Source organism: Thunnus albacares, chromosome 2, assembly GCF_914725855.1.
Source record: "Thunnus albacares chromosome 2, fThuAlb1.1, whole genome shotgun sequence".
NCBI lineage: Eukaryota > Metazoa > Chordata > Actinopteri > Scombriformes > Scombridae > Thunnus > Thunnus albacares.
Window position 1 is genome coordinate 31,039,078 of NC_058107.1, and position 24,628 is coordinate 31,063,705.

The 24,628-nt window shown below is 39.5% G+C and overlaps 1 protein-coding gene across 1 annotated transcript; it reads right to left on the reverse strand.

The window, feature by feature from the left end:
• Positions 1 to 333: 333 nt before the first annotated feature.
• LOC122971096 (calcium-binding protein 7) lies at positions 334 to 23,991 on the reverse strand. Its single transcript, XM_044337581.1, has 5 exons — positions 23,096 to 23,991; positions 6,598 to 6,741; positions 6,328 to 6,440; positions 5,060 to 5,210; positions 334 to 3,235 (listed from the first exon to the last, which is right to left on the reverse strand). The coding sequence occupies exons 1-5, from the start codon at positions 23,202 to 23,204 to the stop codon at positions 3,105 to 3,107; spliced, it is 648 nt and encodes a 215-aa protein (XP_044193516.1). The 5' UTR covers positions 23,205 to 23,991; the 3' UTR covers positions 334 to 3,104.
• Between the last annotated feature and the right edge of the window lie 637 nt (positions 23,992 to 24,628).

The window sequence follows — 24,628 nt, forward strand, 5'->3', positions numbered from 1 at the left end:
ACCAATTATATACAGCACATTTAAATGAACATTTTCTAGCTGGTAATTCCTCCCAATCTGCTTTAGACAGCCTGACCATTGCTAGTGGACATAAGAGATATAATAAGTGATTTTGTTGAGGTAAATGTGACAGAAGGGGCCCAAAACACCAAAGGGCATCTCAAAATGGTATAACTGAAGCTTGAAAAATCCATCACTTTCTATGGATTTCAATCTAAAATGTCAGGATGTCAATCAATACCACGAAACTGATCCTCAGTATTTCATAGAGTCATCTCAAGCTCTGTGATTGAGGATTTGACAAATCGAAAATTATTTCACACACACATAACGTCGTCGTTATATGATTTTTATTCATGTGAAATACCATTCCACAGACACAGAAGAGCATCGGGGTGGAGTCAATGAACATATATCACATGGTCAATAAACATTTTTTGCAAGATCCAAAGACAAGTATCAAAGTACAGTACAATGGAAATAGAACATTTAGTAGACTATCAACATGTTCATACAGTTTTTTTTTTCATCTGTAAAAAGAAAATAAATATTGGTTTGTACATTTTTCTCTGGTAGTAAATAATGAACCCATGGTTAGTGTATTGTTATGTGTATGCACAATGCCAAAGTGTGTCAAAGAATAAGGCAACAATTCAAATAATTATTATCATAACTTTATTCCCCATGAAAATGTTCCCTCAGTAACGATATAATAGAAAAGGAATGAGACAGTATCATTTGTCAGTCAGTTAATATTCTATTCCATCACATTCTTATCACAAAAATAGATACATCTATGGTAAAGTAATTCTTTATGCCTAAACTATATCTTGAAATGGATGAACAATCATGGCGGTGAGTTGTTGTTGTGCGCTGCAGCGCCTCTTAAAGTGCAAAATGGAAACAAAGGTATTTGTTAAAAACTGGGCTCTCCACAGAGTTGACACTTATGACAAATTGCCTGGGCGCATCAGATAATCGTTATCCTGCCTGGCTCTGGGCGATAGGGTAATCTAATTTTGTTGCCTCTTTGAGGCACTGGCATGAAATCTAAGTTTTAGTTTGGGGAGCTGCCAATAGCGAACCAAAATAGGGATATTTATATTATGTGAATTATTTACATCTCTATATTACTATGTCTTATTTTTGAGGGCATTTTGAAGGGTTTTGACTTTCCAAAAATGTATTGGCCCTTTCAAAAGATTCAAATTTTTAAAAGTTCAGGTTTAGGTTCAATCTTTCCTGACATACATCAACTGATCAGCACATTGTAACTACATACTGCGTGGGTACTGCAGGATTTCCATTTTCTCTCTAATTCTAATTTAAAAGCTGTCAAACATTAATTGAAGACAATGTATAAGTTGGCCCAGTTTTGATGTCACAGACCCCTACAAAGCTTTGGTTGAAGTTGGTATATAGTATATGTACAACTCACATTTATAGTGACAGACATTACTCAGATGCATGCACAACAATCCTAAACTACACCCAATCAAATTCATGTGGTGATTCACAGATATTAATGTTTTATTGCAACAGTTTACACCATTTGGCCCTTGTCATACATCAACACGCTGGGCAGCTTCTGACACACAGCTTTCCACTCATCTGTTTAATCTTTGTATCTCACTAAATAGGAGTGATAGGTTCCATGTTTGAACATCAGAACCAATGTCTCTATTGTATTGCCAAAGCCTTAATTTGAAAAGTGCTATAGACATTTTTCTATTATTAAAGACCTCACCAGTTAGTAGGTCCATTGGTGCTAATGTTTTCAAGGATTCATATCTGTTCAAAGCATTGTGAGATGTCTATTTTACATACATTTATTGCTCTATAGCAACGCATCCAGACAGAAAACAACTGAAAGAACAAAACAGATTCCTGCACATTTGTATCCTCACTACCAACCAGATCAGTTTTGATGCATATTCTTTAAATGGTTGAGTGGCACATATCTTGAAGTTGTTCGCTATGCGGTGGCAGTGAGAGATGATCATCAGGTGCCCAGTGAGGCAAAAGGTCCATAGCTCAGAAACCCCGGAAATAATTTTTACGAGCGTGTACTAAAGCAGCCCTTCTTTTTCATGCAGTTGTATGCTTTACTTTTGTTGTGATTGCTGATACCTCGCACCACACACAATTGCTCACAGTTGTCATTTAGTAATTGAAAACAGTTCTGTTACACAGTCATAATGATTAATACATTGATAAGAACTTTTACAAATGTGTCAAGACAACTGTTTAAATCCATGCATTTCATGCATAGATGATGGTCATCCTCTGAGGCCTGCAAAGCCCCGCTGTGGAGACAGAAAGAGTCGAGTGTTTACTGCATGTCCAGCCACTTTCCAGCCAGTTACCTGTCCATTCAGATCTAAACATCTTCCTCCCAAGAGCCGTTAACCTGCTTCACCCTACTCCATCTTTCTCATACTGAGTCCCCACAGACTATGAATGAGTGAAACCATCCATACAATCACATGCACCTCCCTGCAAACCCCTCCTATTACCTCTATTTCTTACCAAGCTATTGTTATTCCCAAGTGGTTCTTCAACAATGTTGCAAACTCCACAACACTGTGCACTCCTGACCTTGAACATGACAACACCTTCCATCTTAAGGAATACATTTCCTCCAATGTCCCTAACAATATTTCACAGATTTCTTTCTACTTGTTTATAATAACCGCATGGTACACTGGACAAATACAAAACTGGACAGTCACTACACTTCTTTCTATAGCTGCCACCATATTGAATGCAACACTGCTCAAATGCACATAGCTAATGAATACTAAATGTTGTATTATGAAGAGTGATATGTATAGTCAGCTGTCCAATTTAAACACTCTGCCTCTTTGTTTGTGAGGTCCTGTTGTCCTTGAAACTCTGCAAGTTGTCGTCATTTCTCTGTCACCAAGACAAATTCCTGCACGTGTCCTTGGTGATGTCCGTTATTCAGCAGTCATATGTCGGCCTGTTTTACAGCTGTGTGATTGTCTGTTGTATTTGTTTTGTTTTTTTGAGCTTTATCTCCACAGTCATTTATCTGTAAGGCAGCCTTTGGGTGGTGGTCAAGGCTGAAAATGCCGCAACTCTTATTTCATGCCACTCCGCAGCACCTGATTGGCTGCGATGAGCATTACACTGATGATGAAAGCAATGGCAAAGGCGCATATCAGGCTCTTGCGCACGCAGGTTTGCTTGACTTGCTGTGTCGGGCTGGAACCTGCAGGGAAGAAGAAGAAGAAGAGGAGGTGGGAGGGAAAGAAAAAGAGATTACTTGAGGGCACGTTCAAGATATTTGATAATAATTTCTGAATGAAAGAGCTCATCACAATTACATAAACACAATCATAAGGGATGAACGCTGCCAAGAAAATTTGTTTTCACACCTGTATGGTACATAACTGCATGGAGATTGAAATGTTGATTGGAGTTTTGGAACAACAGACAAATTTATTAGTGCCTGACTGGCATATTAAACATGCTGATCAAAACACTGGCACTCCAAGAGAAGATATAGTATACCTGCAGAATCATCTGAAGAAAGAGCTAAAGCAGTTGAGGCAAAAAAGAGGTTCAAACAGAAACTTTGTGACATTTCAAAATCCTTGAAATTGATCTTGCGTTTGATTTATCTTTATTTCCTCCAGAGGTCATTGCTGTTTGTGGAGAAAAACATCTCACATCTTCAGAAACAATAAATAAAACATTTTCTTATTGTGAATCATGTAAATTTTAATGGCTGCAGCAGGCATTAAATCTAAATGCCATATAATCCACCTCAAAGCAAAGCATCTGCAATCACAGCCCTCTGTAAATTAATCATCAATATACATTTCCACTCTTTTGAGATACCATGGTGCCATATTCAACAACCATGAAAAGGTGTAATTTACTTTAACCCTGTGTGGACATTTTTCCAAAACCTATACCTACACTTCTAACTCAGTGAGGGATTTCCTTTGTTCCTAGGTGGACAGAGCTTTAGCATTAATACGGTCATTTTTACAAGTGAGGAAAAACTGAGAAGGGAGAGAGAACAATGCTATGCTTTGCTGTGCACATTTGCTCAAATTGAAGAAAAGCTGAACAGGGGCACAGTGTTTCATATACTGCTTATGACTGGCTGCACAAGTACATTATGATCTAGTGAGACAGCTAATAGGAGAAATTGGTCACTCTGCTGTTCCTACAACACAGTTCTTCTTCCCCTGTGATTGCTGGATGTTGATGCAAAATGGTGAGTAAGTAAGAGGAGCCCTTACTTTTCTTATGTTATCAATCCCTCTACAATTTCGTCATCCTGTTTTTCCATGCTGTATTTCTGTACTTTTGCTATCTAATTTTGCTATCTGCACACAACATCTACTGCATCTCTGTCCATCTTGAAAGAGTGATCACTCCTCTGTGGCTCCTCTTGAGATTTCTTCCATTTTCCCCCCGTTAAAGGGTTTATGGGGGGGAATTTTTCCTTATCCGTATCTAAGGAAACATTGTTTTGCTCTACAGATTGTAAAGCCCCCTGAGACATATTTGTGATTTGTGATACTGGGCTATAAAAATAAAAATGACTTGATAATTTAAAGCTGAAATCCCAAATGTTTTTTTTTTCTTTTTAACTGTAACAATATTATTAATACATTGTGGTGGAAGACAACAAATGATGTTTGCTGGGTTGCACAATAATGTCATAACTCCCTTAAACAATATATTCATAATCACTTTGTCAAAAAGATGCAACTACCATCTAAATAATTCAAACAAGTAAGGTTAGTAATTCCCAAAGCATTGAGAAATAACAATGAAAATATATCTTGCCATAAATAAAACTAAAACTATCTGCATTTCTATACCCGTAGGGTGTGCAATGATGATGTAATGAGATGATATTGTTTTGTCTGTTCCATAAGTATGTAAACAATGTATAACAGACAACAAAACTGCCCCAGAAATGCAAAATACATTGTAAAAAGCAGGATTCTGAAGTGTTTTAAGGTGAATATTGGAGTGTGTTCTGTTCAATCAAGTATAGGAGGATTTTCCTTACTGTCTATATCCACCTGGCAGTCCTCAGGGTTCTCTATGTGATTCTCCTCAGTCATGATGATGTTCTCGATGTCTTTCATGGAAAGGTGATCGCAGAAGGTGTCGTACAGAAGCCTCTTCAGCTCCTCCACCGTCAACTTCTGCATGTCACACTGGAGATACACACACACACAAACATGTATCTGAACATTAATATAGACACGAGGCTGGTGTGTATGGAAACACACGCAAATACAATACACATACATGCAGACAGTATATGCACACTCACACAATATCACGCAATAACAGCAACTGCATTCAAAAGTCTACTTAAGTTAAAATACAAATGTTTTATAAGCACAAATCATGTAAAATCTGATTTGTAGCTACAGCTGTCAGATAAATCTAGTTTAGTAAAAAGCTTTAAAATTGTACTAAAGTATAGGTCTTCAGTAAATGATCTTGGTTATAATCCACTGTGGGAATTATGTAAAGTTGAGGGTAAATAAAGTAAAGGCTCTGTGAATGAATAAGACAAATCTAAAAACAAAATCCCTGCAAAAATACCAATCCATGATGTGCGCCTGTTGGAAAGCTCATCTGTGTTACTTATTTTCAGCTCACCAGTGTGACCAGAGGCTCTGTGTGATCAATCCAGCAGCACATGCTTCATACTACTATTCTGTTATATAATGTTATGTGAAGCTATGCAGCCTTTGCAACAGTCCCCTGGGTTTCTTGTCTCTCCCAGCAGGTGTCTGTAGTTGTGATTCTTTTTTCATACATGGACTGTACCAAGAATTCCTATAAATCCCTTCTCTCTCACACTTGATTTTGAGCCTCACTTTCTGACAGCCACTCTAGAGCCGTTATCACTTAGCTACAACAAAGGCGGCTTTGACGCGAGCTACATCCCATTAAGTTCCATCCCACTGTCAAAGTGAGCAGTTGATTATCTAATGAGATGTCTGTAAATAAATTAATATGTATTTTACATAAAAATAGACTTTAATGTTCTACGTAATAAGACGGCCGCCGCACACACAGAGGCTGAGATATCAACTCAAAGTCTCGATGTAGGACACAGTTCTTAAGGGAATCCTAAACCTCTCCGAGAATTAAATCCCTCATTAAAGAACCAGTGGATGTGGCTATTTAAACTGGTTTTCTTTTAAAGTTGTACAGCGGCAGCGCCTAAATGTTTCTGCGCTTGGAGGTTTGCAACAGCGGCATCTCTACTGTCTATCTTTTCTCTAATAGGCAGGAAATGAGTAACTGAATGAGCACCTTCCAAAAAACGGAGTCAAAGTCAGTGCCGTTGAACTTATCTGGCATCCCAGCTGCCGTCAGCTTTGGGCCCAGAAGAGTGACAAACTCCTCAAAGTCCACCTGGCCATCGCCTGCGGGAAAAAGGAACAGTTGGCACTTACTGTAGCTGGTTTTACTGCCTAGTACAGTCCAGTTTTGTGGGCACATTGAGAGCAATGCTTCTGTGCTTGTGTGAGTTAAGATAAAATCCAAGCTGTAGTACCATGTGTGTGTGTGTGTTTGCCTCACCATCCATGTCCAGTCTCTGGATAATGACTTCCAGCTCCACCTCATTTGGCATGTAGCCCAGTGAGCGCATGGCCATTCCCAACTCCTGCTTTGAAATGAACCCGTTCCCATCGCGGTCAAAAACTTTAAAGGCCTCACGGATCTCTGCAGAGAAGACACATACACAGACGAGCTGCTTACGGCAGAGCAGGATATGAAAATGGGAAATGTTCCACGCACCAAAGACACATTTGTTATGCCGCATCAGTGCTTGAGTCATAGTTATATGGGGGTTGGCAGCTCAAAAGCATAAATTCCACCAGTAAAATTACAAAAAAGAGCCAAAATAAGATAAAAAACCTGCAAAAAAAAGTGGGTAAAAATTGAACAAAGAGCTGAGATCAGAACAAATTGTCAACACTATAGTGCAGTTCTTCCTCACCTCTGTGTATTTTTACATTTCATGGGGATGAGTAAAACTTCCTTTCTTGCCACAATCTGAAAAAAGCCTTGATGCCAAAATAACCTGGTTGCATTTCCTGGATTCCCATCACTCTAATAATTTCTTAGAAAGCAAGACAAATTAATGTCAAAAAGGTTAGAAGAAAATGCCCACTATTTGAAACAATTACTGCTATCTAAAAAAGATCGCTGACATTAACATAAAATCAAATGCCTCCCTGTACTGTGAAAAGATTGCTAGTAGTGCCACTGATGAACTGTTTCCTCCACAGCACAAACTTACTATCAGAAAATGATAAATATGTGAGTGCTTAAGATAAGTCAATATTTAGAGAGCCAAATGTTAGTTTCAAGAGTTAGTGGACCAAATAGAACTAAAATCGAGAGATTATCAGCCTTGCATGTAATGCTTGTGTAAAAGAAGACCCCAGTAGGATGTCCATCATGTTATATATCTGTTAGTTATGTAGAATAATAATAATAAAAAGAAGAAGCTTTATGTAAAGAGCACTTTTCTGAACAGCAGTTACAAAGTGAATAGCAAAGAAGTCCGTTACAACATGAAACCAGAACAGGCAATAGGCAATAGTACAATGAATACAGTTTGAGAAAATAACTCTGATGATAGTCATCTCAGCAAGACAACATGTTGTTAGCCATGCTAGCAAAATGACTCTATGGATGCCAGTGTCTGTCTGTCAGTTTGTTTGACAGTTTGTGGGTCCACCACTGTGGTCCAGACCAAAATATCTCAACCACTGGATAGATCACCATGAAATTGTGTACAGACATTCATGATCCCCAGAGGATGAATTTTAATGACTTTTCCTATAGCACCACCATGAAGTTGACACTTTAGTTTTTTTAGTTAAATGTCACGATAACTATTACATGGGCTGCCATTAAATTTTGTGCAGATCCTCGGAGGATGAATTTGAATGACGCTGATGATTCCCTGACATTTCTTCTAGCACCACCAGCAGTTTGCCATTTGTGGTTCAGAGTGACATACCTCATTGGATGGATTGCCATGCAATTTGGTACAAACATTCATGGTCATTGTGAACGTTGATAATACTATGCTACCGAGTTGCATCATGGCAAATATATGGTTCAGTGTTTTTGAACTTGATCCATAAAACCCCTCTTGTCTTCCTTTAACTTTTGATTCATTATTTTTGTTGAAAATGTTAGAATTTTGCGGTGATGGGTCTATATCCTTTTCTTGATCATGTGTTGGTGAGGCATACTGAAAGGGAATCTTGTTAACAGTGTCTGGTGGAAGTTTGACGTGCGCGTTTGATGAAGCCTTTGATTAGACCCTCCAGGTTGTCGAGTGCGTTTTCTGGCATACCAGAGAAGATGAGGTTGTCACAAATGCTTTGAGTTTGGGTTCTTTCATCAGTCCATATTCTTCTGGGACGGTTTCAGTCTGTTCGCTGGATGATTTAACAGAGGATTACAGTTTGCTTTTTCAACAGATGATGTTATTGTGTGCAAATTCGAGGTCAGAACAGAGGTCTTTTATTTCTTTGTGAAGTGATGCTAAAAAATTCATTTATTTTAATTGATACTCGCTAGGAGACCAACCTCCGTTTGTCTAGTTTGAACATCATCTGTGTCTGTGGGAGAGTTCTGTGTCTTTCTTTTGAATGGTTTTGGTGTAGTGTTGGCAGTGTTGGTATCCATGATGTGTAGTAATAGTGGTCAATGAAAGCTTCCAAGAATGTTCAATCTTTAAATCGAAGGATTGCAGGTGTGGACTGGTCAGTGCTTTTTAGTTTTAGTCCATAAAATAAGTTTTCAGTTTGAATCAGTGCTAGCTATTCTGTCTTTAGCAACAGGATGCTGCCCTGCTCTCATGATCTAAAGACACTCAACCTTGTGATGACTGAGATTGATCGATACATAAAGATCCCTCCAGACATATTCTAAGATGTATATAAAATGTTCTACTTTGAATAATAACTGATGTCTAATATGGTTTTTCCACAAAAAAACGTTTGTTAAATTATTAAAATGACATCTTAGGGCGGCTGTGGCTCAGGAGGTAGAGTGGGTCGTCCACTAATTGGAAGATGGGCGGTTCGATTCCCGGCTCCTCCAGTCCACATGTCAATGTGTCCTTGGGCAAGACACTTAACCCAGAATTGCTCCTGATGGCTGTGCCGTCAGTGTGTGAATGTGTATGAATGATTATATTTCCTCTGATGGACAGGTTGGGACCTTGCATGGTAGCCCCTGAACCATTCAGCGTATGAATGTGTGTGAATGGGTGAATGTGATTTGTAGTGTAAAAAGCTCTTTGAGTGGTCGGAAGACTAGAAAGGCGCTATACAAGTACAGTCCATTTACCATCTTCTCCTTCTTAAATATTTGAGAATATTTGAATATGTCAATATTGCTGCTGGCCAAAAAATGTCTGCTACTTTACTGTAAAGTCCATTCTTAGTATATGTGCGCTGGAGCTTTCAAGTTTCCACATCACACTTGTATAAGTTGCATACTGGACCACGACTAGATCTAGACTAGTTGTGATGTCACTAATCATGCTTGAAGGTACATGTCTTAAATCCAGTTTTTGTGGTGAGCACAGAGAATTTTCTCTTCAGCAGATAAATGTGAAAACAGCCTTCTTCAAACTCTACACATACATCATTCTGCACAGTGAAGCTCAAACATCCAACTGAGGGAACAAGAAGCAAAACACATTTTTGAGTGTAAGGGGATTTTAGGAACTCATCGTTAAGACAAAAACTATCTTGGCCTTCAATACCGATTTAGACCATACTTTTTTAATCTGTCTGTAACTCCCTAAGCTCTATGGAAGCGCAATACTAAATTGCTGGAGTACCCCTTTAACATAACTCACTGGTACTTTATGTTATCAGCAGCAGCAATAACAGAAGACAAATTCAGCAATATAAAATCCAGCGCGTGTATGGCCCCTGCTGTTACAGAGCCACAATCACTATAGGAAAACTTTAAGCAGTTAATTCCTCAGTTCAGCCATACAACATATTTCCTCTCATTCAGAAATCTTCTCTGCTTGTTAACTCCTTATTAGGAACTGAATCCATTCATTTATATGCAATAACATCCACAACCAAGTCACCTACTATTTCAGACTTGTCACATCCTCGTGTCACACGCCTGATTAGCACACAAAAGAGCAGAGCAGGAGATGAGTCTTAAGATAGAAATGATGCATAGAGTAAATCTCCTGAACATTACATGTAATGTGTATAATCTCTCTAATCTAGCATTTGCTGGAATCAGGAACCTTAAAAGGCATCATTACACGTGCATGTAAGAGTCATAATTTTTTGAAAATAAGTTTTATGGAAATATGGTGGTTTGCAGAGGTCTGAGAGATAATTATACATTAGGTCAGAGAAAAGATAAAGCAAATTTAAGTTTGTAAATGAGAAAATGTAGAGTGAGGTTTGAATGATTAATGAAAACAAAACAAGTATTGAATCTTGTTGCTAAATAATGCGTAACTTGTCTCTGTTATACAATTAACTGACAGTAACAGCCTTCTAGGTAGAGAAATAAAAAAGTCCAATGTGACTTTCCCCTCTCAGTTTACAGCCAATTAGCTTTTGTTAAGTTACTGAAGTGTAATACTAAACAAACTTTATCAATCCGCTGCAAAGCCTGAAGTCGTGTAAATGGGAATTGCTGCTCTGGTGATTTACCGGAGTGTCAGAACAGCGACGAATGGTCAAGCCTCGGGCTAAAATCCACAGCGTGACATTCTGTGACAAATATTTCAGTTGGAAAACAAAACATGAAATATCGGTGATGGCAGGAAACTGTGTGTCATTCTGTGTATAATGTGGTAGCAGGGCTTCAGGAAATAGTTTGTTGTAATCAAGTACACATCCACAGAATAGAAACTGTGCCACAGGGACAAGGGTACTTGGCAATCATGTATTACAATAGACTACATCTGGGCATGCAGTTTATAATACCAAGCAGAGTAACATTCGCAGCAGCTATTTTTCATATTGCTTTTCCCCACAAAATGTCTTACTGGAGGTATAGTTTGAATCATTGAGAGCCTCCAGCTATGCTTTTTCCTTCCCAGGGTGTGATCTTATTGTTTATAGAATAACAATACCTCAGTATCCACCTGAGGTCCTTGCACCATCTGTTTACTTTAGAAAGAGGGGCTTTCCAGCAGACCGTCACAGAAGAAAAACAACATGTTGCCGCCTCGCAGGAGGCAAACACACTCTTAAATAAGGTGCCAAAACAGTTTTAGCGAATACTCTATCTCCCCTGAAAGCTTTATTTATTGATCAAAGGTCAAGGTGAGCAAAACATCCCGTCTGGTGAGTGGTGTATATTATATTTGATATAAATAGTTGGTATTGTGTGATGAAATACGAGAAAAATTGTTGTAGGAGGATTTTATACTCTATATTCCCAGAATACAAATGCTTTGAAGCTGTATAGGCCAGAAATATAATGAATGGTTTATCAAGCCCAGTGAGATATACAACCTTAATGCTGGAATATATACAGCTATTACAAATACATTATCAAACCATTTGGCTCTGTTTGAAATCAGGCCAGAGTACTATTAGTATGAAATGGCAAACCTCTGAAGTAAAGCAGACCATACAAAATCCCTCCTCGAACAATTTATCAAAAGGGGCTGACTAATCATCCTCTAAAAGAATGAATTTCTTTTTGACCACACGCCATCCAGATAGTGTTATCTCTTTGAAAGTTTAACTATCTTCATTGTCCTCAGGAGAGAAAACTATATTTTCCCATTTTCATTTGTGAGCCCAAAATAGTCCAAATTCACATGTATGCCCCAGCAGTGACTCTACTGTAATTGACAAATAGCCTCTGTCAGAATAAAAAAACTCTCTCACCCTGACTGTGAATAAATGCTCAGGCAAAATAAAAAGAATAATTCTGAAATTGCACAAATGACCTGACTTATACTGGCCAAAGAGAGTCAAAGAGAGGTATATATATACATAGTCATATAGCCTTGAAATAAAAAGATAGAAATGTGAAGCATAGTTAACTAAAGCGACAGTGGGTCAGTATAACTACAATCCACTTTCATGTTTCCAACTTCAAATTGCTTGATTTGTCTGACCAACAAACTAAAACCCTAATATATTCAACTTACAATGATCTAAAAACAGAGAGAATAAAGAAACGCTCGAGTATCATTTGGAATAGTTTTGTTTTATTATGTTATTAACAGTTTTGGAATAAGCCCATAAATTTTACAAGTAGTCTATAAAATAATCAGCAGTCATAAAATATCTCTGCATGGTATACCTGAACAGTAGATACACAACAAGCTGGAAAGGGTCATCAATCTGGTGAGTAAACTAATCAGAGGGCCACAGAGCCAGTTGCGGGTTCTCTGGGAACGGAGGTGGACTGACTGAGGCTGACGAACCTTCACAGTCTCCATTTTCCAAGTTTAACAGGTTAACAACTCTGAGCTGGATGTTTTTGGCAACACAAAACATAGAAAGTAATTTATTCCACAGGCAATTGGCCTCCTCAATCAAAAGTTTTGTGTGTGCTGTATTTTATTAATAACAGTGTTCATACTGTCAGTGTATATGTTTTAAGGTTTGTCTGCCATGTGGGACAATTTTCCACCTTGGTGGACAGTAATGCTATATCCTATTTGATTTGAGAAGCAGGACTAAAAGACTGTTTGTCATCCTTGCTTAATAAATAATTTATATGATTATCTATCAAAATTGTTGATGTCTAATATTCTGATAATGAGTCGACTGAAAGTTTTAGAAGTATTTTTTTAAATAAAAATGTATTTTCAAAGTCTTCATCTGGAAACTCATTACTATTGGTGCACATAATAGTTTCAGCATTATAGATTTTTAAAATAACCTTCATATTATAATAAAAAACGGTGACTTGAATGGCAACACAGTACTACACATTACATTTTGGGGAGGTTTCAAATCAGAAAAACATTCCTTCCTTTTCTTAAAATAGAAATAGTTTCCTACTGCCTGAAATTTTTAGAATTGCTACAAATTCCTTCAAAGCTTTCAGGAAAGTGTGAAGCTGTTCAAAAAGCTGAGTGATTTTCTATGTTTGTTAAAGTTAAATTTTACCTTATGTGAACTGAAGTGCCGCTGTCTTGTACTTTTCCTTTGCTGCTGCAGCTATTATTACAGCACCTCACCTAATTAAATTACAGCAACTCTCACTTTCAGCTTCAATGACATTTCACTTTCCTTATAAAGAAAATTTAGCATTTTTTTATTTTAGAAGCTGTTGATGCTGCATCTTCCACTCAGTCTCCGGGACCACTGCTACACCGGGGAGGTGTGAATATTTTTGTTGAAAGCGTGTGGTATTCGCTTTGATGTAGAGAGGTGCTTGTTGGCCTTCAAAGATGCAAAGCCATGCGGTCCCCTGTGGTATGATCTGACAGAGGATGAAAAGCCTAAGTTAAGATCGGGAGCTGTGAGAACCAAGCATCTAAAGCTGAACTCTCACAAGTGAAAGGTGCAGCGTACTCCCATCGCACCGTACTCCCTGTACACTATATCAATGAAGTGCACCGGATCCTGGCTGCAGCACAGAGATGCTGAACAGTCTGTGAACTGTACGCGGCACTAGACAAAGCCAGGAATCACTTGGAAAAGGAGCTGATTCATGCAGACAAATAGAAAACTCTTGGATCATGACAAAGGGTGTGACATCAACTTTCAATGTGGTGTGTTCTATTATAGCAACAATGGGGGGAAAAAACAAATAAAAAATGAGTGAAATGAACTCTCCTCATCCTCAGAGAACAGAAACACGTCACATGGGAAATATTTACACGAGTTTTTTGAGGCATGCCTGGAGCAGAGCTTTACCCCTTTTCTGGCTAAATTTAGCATCAATGAAAACTTTTGCTAATTACGCACGGTTTACTTTGAGCAGAGCGAGCTAATGCTGGGGCTTTTGTAGCGGTGAAGAGTCCATGAATGTAATCCAGGGCCTGTTTTTCAGAGCCAGAGATCCTCTTCGCCTCTGTCAGACCTGCATCTACTTAGAGCTGCTTTGGATCGGTAATTGCAGCACACCCACTCTTTGAGTAAGACCTTATCAGTGTGAGAAAAACACTGCTTTGCTGTGTGCATGTGTGTGTGTGTGTGTGTGTGTGAACCTCGGGTGACTATTTTTAAACACCCATAGCAACCTTAATCCATCTTTAGCTGGATATGGGCCGACTTGGGCACCCAGAAGATTTTAATATTACCATAACAGGCTTTTAACAAGGCTCTGGAGTATTCAAAAGGGGTATATGGCAGAGTCTAAGTCATCTGTGTCTTAAGGAAAAAATCTCAGTTCTGGGTTTGGATAAAAACTCCTTCCTCCATTATGAAATTTGAAACGCTTTAACCTCGCCAGTGCAACACTAACACAACCATAGGGAGATACTGGGGGAAAAAAGTTGGAAAGGTCGAGTTGCTTTATCCTCAATAAGTAGAAATCCCCCAGCCAACTTCTTAAACCCCACTTGACCTTGAATGATTGAAGTCAGTGAAAGGCTGTGAAATTTTAGCCCGTCTCCGTTGCTTCTTTCAGTTTTCTTTTCCAGCAGGGATGGGGAATCATTGATCTGTCTCCATTCTTTTCCCTCCCTCGCTCTTATGTTTTCAAAGCTGCAAGTTTTCATCATCACAGCCGATACCAAGCTGAGCCAGCGCCAATATCCACGAGGCGAAAAACCCCGTGAGAAGCACCTCAAACAGAGGTCAGATGTGAACAATCAAAAGCCTCCACTATGCATTACAGTCTATCCAACACTCCCTCAGTTCCACCATGTTAACTGTATGCACTCGCTTATGGATAGATGATTTTTTTCTGTTGCTGTATTATGTTATTGTCTAGTGTAGACTTTGCAGTATTGTTCATCAAAAGTGAGGAAATATTACCCCGGAGAAAAAGCACTTCACCTTCCAGAACTCATCAGAGTTCATTTCACAGGTAATAAAGTCTGCTGGATCCACTCCTTCATGGCAATCGATCACAATGGAAATAAATGACTTAACTTTAACCAACCCGACAGCCGTAATCACAGCACTTCATGATATTCCTCGCTAATCTGCACCACGTTTTCCATCAAAACCCAATTTGCCAAGGTAAGATGTCATAGCAGATAGCAGCAACTGATTAACTGAAAATTTATGTGACTGTGGTTGTTGATGTGATGAGATGTCAAGTGAGCGAAAAGTAAAAAATGTAATTTTCAACTTTTTAGCTGATTTTCTGCTTTAAAATATGTACCCATTTCATAATAAATGCAAAGAAATTATCAATTTTCTTGTGTCTTTTTACATATTTTTTACTAAAATCTTAACCAATTATATCACAGATTCCCCCAAATCCTTTATATTTCTCTTATTTTACAGAATCTCAAATTTTATAACTCACAATCATGACCACAATGTCTTGTACACACTTCTAAAAGCGGTACTACTCTACAGATACGACCTGTGGCTCACCAGCTGTAGTGCTGGGTCACCTTACCCCCGAGAAACGGCTTGTTTCTGCTCACATCTTTATCACCATCTATGTCAAGTAGAGCTTTTTCATATGCCGCCTGTCTCATCCAGGCAGGTGATACATTCGAGAGAGCCATTTTGAAATCCATTCCTGCTTGCCTGCCTGCCTGCCTTCCTGCCTGCCTGCCTGTCTGTCTGACAGGTTGTGTAAGACGGCCCTCCATCATGTAGGTAGAGTAAGAACGGTTGAGGATGGAGCTGAGTGACAGGTAGACGTACAAAGTGAGATTTATTATTCTTGGCCTGATTAGATAGGAGGAGGATGCTTTTATGGGTGTCCCCTGTGCCGCACATCTGTAATGTCACGATCCATGTCCCTTTCCAAAATGGATGAAGTTAATCTTGTGGGGTTTTGTTTTTCTTTAGCCAGGTCTGTAGCTTTTCTTCTTTGGTGGTTTTTAGTCAAAAACTCCTCTGAGGCTTTTCATTTCACTTTAGTTTACTACCTTCCCTCCACTCTGTAACATTATCTCACCATCCTGCATCACTGTTTTATTGAATAAAAAGGCACAAAGTCGAACATCACTAAAGCCAAATTCTGACAGAGTGAACTCTAAATAAAGCACAGGCTTTGTAGGCATTTAACTGTAACTGTAATTTAACAATTACAGCAGTCAATGCTGCTGATGCCGCATGTCTTTCTTCTTTGTTGATCATTAACAAAAGCCGTCTGACTTATAAACTGATATTTGCAAGACTTGTTACACTGTCAAAAGGATTTAAAAGGCAGAAAGTGGAAATGCAGTGGTCTTGGCATTGGAAAAACATTTAATTTGTTAACTTGATTCATTTCTTTCTTCAATTTTGCTTCAATATTGTTTCAGGGAGAAGATGCTTTGATGAAGAACTTTTCCTCTAGGAAGGTATGAAAAAAACTCTTCTATGCAAGGGGAAATAAACAGTTTGTTTAGGGTATCCACTTAAATGATACCATGAGGAGTTTTTCTCCGTAAGAGAACAATCATTGAATTAATTCTGGCTTCCTGGGAGAGAGCTGTGCTAATAGCAGTCAATAACTGAGAGTGAACAGGAAAGAAAAACAAGTGTTGGTTTTTGGTAAACACATCTGGATCCTTTCCACCTCCTGAAAATGAGCCAGCATATCCGCTACCGTCATGATTGGTCATTTTATTATGTGTTGTTCTTAGCAGCAGATGCTTTAAAATGGTCTCAGTTGACCCCTTGGAAGTACACCCCCACAACACCCACTGATTCTGCACCAGCAATACGTTATGTGCATAATTTCTGTCTTGCCAAGCAGATGCCGGTGTCTTTAAATATCTTCATTTGTATTCATGTAAGTATTTCCAAAGGAATGGAAGTCAACCCTCCACCGCGGGGCGAAGGAATGAGTCAATGTTTTCTGCTGCAGCTACAGTAGGAGTTAAGCAGAAACATCAAGATCGCCTCACAGGCAGTTTATGCCATTAGGAACACAGTAGTGTCAGTGTTTTTGGAACAGCTGTCAGTCAACGTGAATTGCAAAGTCCCATAAATTCTGCCAAGGGAATGACTAAAAATGTTGAAGCCCCAATAATGTTTTACATTCCTACTACTGAAAGCAAACTACTTTGAAATATAAAATGCAGAATGGAAATTAGAATCTAAAATGCATATTTATGACTCAAAGACAAATTGTGAAAATACTTGCCAGCCATGTCTACAAGCCAAGAGTGCTGCCTTTCAGAGTTTCCTCATTCAAATATGTAGACTTTACCTACCGGAGTTTTGCTGGGTGTTGGGAAGGTTTCTTATTCAACCTAACATCTCTGTCCCTACAGAGTTTCTTTTTTTCAGACACAAACCAAACAAATGCTGAGCTGAAATTAAGGCATAATGTGATTTCAATTAAATTAATTAGCTTTAGGAGGTTTGTTGTGATAAGTGATCTAACTAAAGATACTCAATGTCCCCTTTGGTAGACACTGATTTCATTAGTCTCGTGTTGTTGTAAAGAGGAATTATAATTATGTTTTGGTGTATTTAGCCTACACACATAGCTACACCATAGCTGACAAGCACCTCTTCAAAAACGTTACTCCACTTCAGGGCTATGGCAGCCTCAGAGACACGGAGACAACAAGAACTGATTGATCTGCTTGGGCTGCTTGTGTTTTCTCCCTACAAGTTTCCAATGCTGTAGTACTGGCATAAAATGAACGAACAAATCAAAAGTGCAGATTCATTTGTGGGTTCAATATGTATTTAGTCTGTACTGGTAGCTAATTACTCGCAGTATGACACGTAGAAAAGCTTCACCTTCTCCCGCATACTTTGTTTTATATGTCACCAGACTAGCTGCATGCAGTAAAAATAGAAGCATTACAACTTTAAACTGTGTTCAAAATGAGAGCGAAATAACATTTAGTTCGCTTTAAGCAGGCACTACGGTAGCTGTATTCATTCACCTCACTGCTGTGCTGAGACCGTTCAGTACTAAAAACCCGTAAACTAGACTCCACTCGACTTAACTGCCACTTGGTACACACACATCTGGTTAGAGTAACCTGCATTATAGTGGCCTGAGAGGTGCACAACACCCAGTACTGAAAAACTCAATACATTTAGTCTGGACTTGAGTGTATTGAGACAACTAAAACACTCGAGCACTACAATGCAGGTGGTGACAGTTGATGTGAAAAGACATGAAGTGAGTGGACGAACGTAATTTTCTCCTTTTCAGTAACACACATCTAGCAAAGTAATTTCCACCAAAACTTCTGCTCATCCCAATTGTCGCTCTCTGTCAAAATGAACGTTTGCATGGTGATAGTCTTCTATTCATTAATGATACAAGTAAGCCCTCCCACTGTCTATATCTCAAAATTAATGAAAGAACGTAAACACAATTACTATAAATCCAGCTTTACGCTTTAGTGTCCTTGCTCGTTATTCCGATCACTTCCTGTTTGCTACTCTCAGCTTCCTGTCTCTGGGGGAGTGACAGCCCCGTCTGTGTTTGATCTCGAAATGAGGAAAGCCCCCTCACTCCGCCACTAGTGTGAACAAATGGGGAGATAACTGTGTTGGCTGCGTTGATTCCGATTACTGCAGACAGTTACTCAGTGAGTTTACAATGCTTCTTGAGAGATTTGTCCCCACTGGGGCTTTGTGACAGGTTTGGCTCAGGATACACTTTCATGTTTCTTTGACAGTGATAAAGGGAAGTCTTTCCAAACACATTGGAACTGGAACTGAGTATAATTAAAAGTGTGTGGATTTGAAAACATAATTTTGATGTAAATTGACAGTTTTGTCTTCGGACCATGAGATTTTCCTCTGATTCCACCTGCATCCTGGTCCGAACATGATGTCCATCAAATATGACTGCCGTGTAAATGAAGTAAATTCCCCTGTCTGCCTGTCTCTTTCTCTTTTTTATTGTAGATTTTATTAATGTCTGCAAGCACATGGTTGAGACTGTAATTTGTATTGACATTTTGCTTCTATATCATGTGGATTGTAATGGTAATGCAATGTTTAGCTTTTTGTTCTGAATTAATTCACAGCTATTTTTTTTCCAATAACATGCAATTATAGTGTTCCTGTTAGCATATAAAATTCAGTCATTAGACTCGAGGTGAATTATCCTTTTGTTCAGCTCACTCATGTATGTCAAATGGATTAATTTACCATAATATCAGAATTTATTGACTACTTATGAATACATTCTATTTTCACACTTTGTCCCAAATGAGTAAAGGCATTTTGAGGTTTATGAGACAACTCTCCTGAGAATCCATCAGCAACAGAACGAATTTGGGCCAAATTCTTGAAATGAATGACTTCCCTCAAACAACATTACTATAATCACAAGAATACAGGGAACAGGGAACTGGAGGAAGACTGAAGGAGAGAACATGTCTAAATATATTTCGGCAAATTTGAACTTGTCCTCGATTCTACAGGTCTAAAAATGAGAAAAGTGAGAAATGATGAAAGAAAATCAAGAGTAGATTTGTACTGAAATGACGAATAAATTTCACTTTGCCGGAAACATGCAAACATTCTGCTCCTGTCTTATGTTTTCCTTGTGTCTACAGGAAACTGCTGGCATGTGTTTACATGAGCCTCACTCTGGGACCTGTTACAAATGCTTTAAGCTCAGCCCTGGGACTATTTTGAAGCTGCTTCCAATAAGGTTGTTGTTAGGCAGTGTGGAAATGGGCTACCCACTTAATTCCACCTGCAGTGATATTGACACTGAGCTGTGTGTGTGTGTGTATGTGTGTGTGTGTGTATGTGTGTCTTTTAGTGGTGGAGGAGGTCTAAAACTATATTGAGCTCCTGTAATATGACCAACTGTTTTTTCATCCCTCTTGTGTGGGAGGGGAAATGGAGAATATGGAGTCCAATTCAATTTATGCTCGCATCAATGTACATTAAGGCACTTGCCACCACCAACCACCCCACCCCACCTTCACACACACACACACACACACACACACACACACACACAAGCTTATTGAGCATCAAAAAAATAGCGCTTTGTTCCTATTATAGCTTTGACAGCCTTCTCAGCTGGAAAGTATGGTGTCATTGGTCCATTCCCTGAGGTGTCCAAGCCAGTAATTGAAAATCAAGTCCTTGGCTATGCGTGCCAATAGGGCTTGAGCCTCCTGTTCCCATACATGCACCCGCACACTCATATTCACTAATGTGCAATTTTGTTTCGTGACAAAGCCCTGTCTCCCTGATGGCCAAGCTGATGTATGTGACACTTCAGACTACCAGCCAATTCGCGTCCATCTCTCAAGAGATGAGAGCGGTGATGAGACACAGAGACTGTCGCTCGAGCAGCACATTTCTCATCAACAAGTCGTTTATGAAATGTAACCGCTGTCAAAATCTGACTGACAAGTACTCAAAATTGTTCAATGCATATTACATTTGAGATCTTATTGACTTTTGCAGTATCTGCAATCAATGAACTACAATAAAAGCAAAGATCCAAGAGAAACATCCATTGAAGAAGTAATGTATCACTATACAACATAATATTGCTTGAGAGAAAATTGCATTGTGATACTCCAGCTGCTCACTCGTAGCGCTGACCACCATCTTTGAGCAGCTGGAAGTATGATAAAGGAAAAGGCAGGCCCTGTCACATTTATGTTACTGTCATGTTGTGCTATCTGGCAGGAAAAGCTGTGAATCTCAATGAATTCCAGTTTCACTCCTGACAACAACAACATTCAATCTCCTCACAGACATCACCTTTAAAGTCTGCCTCTTTTCACAACCTGTAAGACATCCCTCACATGGGATCACTAATGCTCTGCAACAGCTGAAAAAGGCTCTGTCACTTTTGTTAACTGTGCATTACCCCGGGCTCTCCTATCCTATCTCCACAAAGCATCCCATTGCTTCTCCAGTCAAACTGCCACTATAAGTTGAGCTGTAAAGCCCAAACGGCTCACTTTGTCTTGCAACAGAGACACTGCAGCATGACAGTATACAAGTGAAATCATTAGGCAAAGTCAAAATGAAGTGTTTTCTATTTATTGCATCCAAAGCTGACTATAAATTAAAGTGGGAGGACAGAAGGAAACAGAGATTCCTCAACAAACAAAAGCTTCTTCATGTAGTCGATAAAAATGACTGAAATATGAGACACCAGTTCTTTTTTTTCTGTGCTGCTGCTGTGCGCAGAATATATTTCTGTCATGCAAGGTCTTTTTACACTGGAAATCATGTTTGACAATAAAGCGCATGAGTGATGCCATGCTATAATCATGGGGATGACATCATGCTAAGATCAGTTTTAGAACTGACGTGTTGATCTTTTCTTTTATCACAGGCTCAGTTTGTTGAGTGCCAAAGCAAAAAAAGGGAACAGAGTGTAATAAACAGGAGGGAAAACAGCACCTTGAACCAACCTGGTCTATCCTGGAGGCATTTTTGCCATTTCTGGATGTCCACGGATGGATGGAGTCCATTCATTGAGCACTAATTGGGAATTGAAACCTATTCATAATTTGGCCTCTTCCAGTCCGCATTTCTAATTAATAATTGACCTCAGTACCTCAGTACCATTTCACTGCCAACCTTATTGTGTGTGTACGAGTTTGTCTTTGAGTGTATTACAGACGCAAGCCTCTACATGTGTGTGTGAGACAAAGGAATGTGATTGTGTAGATTCAAATTTGTGCAGCTCCAGGTTCAATTAACAATTAATTTGTCATCTCTCCTCAGGACATTCCACACCAGCACTCACTGACAAGATTTCTCACAAGACCCAGCTTGTCTGTAATTCACACATATGCATTTCCCTCATAGCCAAGTTAGATATGTGTCATCTTTAAAGACACACGTGCACACTGATCACTTCTGAATCTGTCCAACAAAGATGTCCAGCATTAAACTAACCTAAACAACACAGTTTGAAAACCTGCTTTTGATAAGAAATGTCTATGCTTTGTTTTCCCTACAAAGTGTATATTAATAAGGTAACAAGAGCAAGAGGTGCAGTGAACAAATCATACGTCAGCTACCTTACAGCATCACCACACTGAAAACATGGCAACAGTGCAACAACTTACTGTCATCAGAACAATGAACCCAAGAGCTCCTGCATGATAATGTGCAGATGTCGCAGGTTCAATTACAAAGACCCCAGGCATGAATATTCTCATGATACTGAAAAACAAATTGCTCAGAATAGTTGTCATGTGTCAGTATGCTTGTCGGGGGATGGCGCCTCTTTTACTATTAGGTGCCACTGCAGTGCTGCAGGATGAGTGTGTATAATTATGTAGATAAGTTTTTTGGGGTTTTTTTACTCAAGAGCGGATTTACATTGGATGTTGGCTGAACTGTTCAACAGCTGTGGTTCAAAACATTTTAAGATGGATTTATGAAAGACTCATTGGACCTTCTGACCGCCAAAAAGTCTGAGGCCAGACTTAATTAACTAGTGAAATCAGAAGTATATTTCCATCCAGGATCTTCTGCTTCTAGTTAGAGCCAATGCATCATCTCTGTCTCCAAGAAGCAATACTTATTGGCAAAAATAATGCAGGGATGCCTAATTGTTTTAACCAAATCAACTCCACACAAAGGGGCACAAAGAGGCATATGGTATGTGAGCAATCTTCTGAATAAGCTCCAAAGGTTGAATCTATATTTTCAAGAAATGAAAATAAACTGAATCCAGATAGCTGATCTTTGAGCAACACTGATAACAAAGTGGGTGGTTATTTCTGCACATTCTGTTAAGCGTTCATACATCAAGATCAGAGAAGGTTGGATTTTTAAAATAGACTCAAAGGGCTGAAACAGGCATCAAATTTCAAATCTATATCCGCGTGCTGAGCGCTGTCCAAGGTGCTGACCGCGCGTCTGTTTGAATGGGCTCCACCGCAGGAGCTGACCAAAGCCACATACACTGTCACTACATGAGCCCATTATGAATAAACACCCCCTGTGATGCTCGGGAGCCTTGAACCAACTCAGCTCTGCACGAACAGGTAACATCTCACCTTCAACTTCGTCTTCGGGCAGGTTCACCGGGGCGCTGTATGAGAGGATGTCAGGGATGGTGCAGATTCCCCGGTACATCAACGTGGAGGTGACTGGATGCATCGGCATGGCTGCGACCTTTGGCTACCACCTGCGCCCTCGTCATACAGGAATATCTACAGAGAGGATCCCAACTTCCCCCCACGATCGCCGAGGGAATGGAGAAGCGAGTCCATGGATGGGGGGAAAGGGGTGAGGTGGGAAACGGTGGATTCCGCAGCGTGTCCGCCGAAATCTTGCTTTTGGTCAATGAGCGAAGAGCATAAAAATGTGGGGGATATCTTACCTCATTGCAGTTTTCTATTTGCTTTTAAAACAATTTCCTGATTAATACACAATGTCAATTAGATAGAAAACTACCTCAGACCGAGACAATGCGCACATACGTGCATCACCATCAACCCAGACAAGCTTCACATCTGAGGCAAAGCTAATTGCTGCAGCTTGTTTGTCTCAGTTGTAAACTGAGCAACTGATACAAAAATAGTAGGTTATCAATCCACTGAATATTTGTGTTTTTAGTCCCAGGGTTGGTCTGGTGCGGGCAAATTCATGCATCCACTTGTTGGATACGCGCGCTCACTTGACGCACTCCGTCCTCAAGATCCAGCCAGTTTCATATAATCCACATAAACGACGCGTTACACTGGATGACAGAACAGACTAAAATTGTGTCTCTTGAAAACGTGAAAAGATATCAGGTCAGCGCGTGTCTGGATCCTCAAAGACTATAATTGCTCGCTCTTAATTGGTCATAGGGACTGGGGCGCAGTGCGATCCAGCTGTTCCATCTTCAGTGGAGAACAGAAAACGCTTTTGTGAAAGGAAGATATGTAGTCAGTCTCCTCTCTCTCGTCTCACCCCCGTCACTCTGTCTCTCCCATACATACGTCTGCACATACACACTCTCTGCATGGGCAAATCCGCCACGTATAACACACAAACACACCCAACACCCTCCCTCCATCCCTCTCTGTCTTCCTTTTTTTTAATTCAGTTACTCTCACTGTGCGCATTTCGGTTACTCATCAACCTATCCTTTAACCATAAAGTGTGATTGATGACGATGGATGGTACGTGTATGATTGATTTCCTCTTGTGCCACAGCTATGTAAGGAATTAATACCTTGCAACGCCACTTGTTTAAATTATAATCCATATGGCGTAAGAGCAGATAATTAATGTGCATTTGAAGTTTTGCTATGACGCAAAACTGCACCTACCACTGATTTAGCTGGCTTGAATGAGACTGGAGTACATAACAGTGGGAAGTATTTTGTACAGTGTATGTGTGTGTTTGTGTGTGTGTGTGTGTGAGAGAGAGAGAGAGAGAGAGAGAGAGAGAGAGAGAGAGAGAGAGAGAGAGAGAGAGAGAGAGAGAGAGAGAGAGAGAGAGAGAGAGAGAGAGAGAGAGAGAGAAGCAGAGTTAAATTCTTCTGGCTTCCTGTCTCATCATCCCCAATTGTATGCTTTGCTGCACCACTATCTGTGCA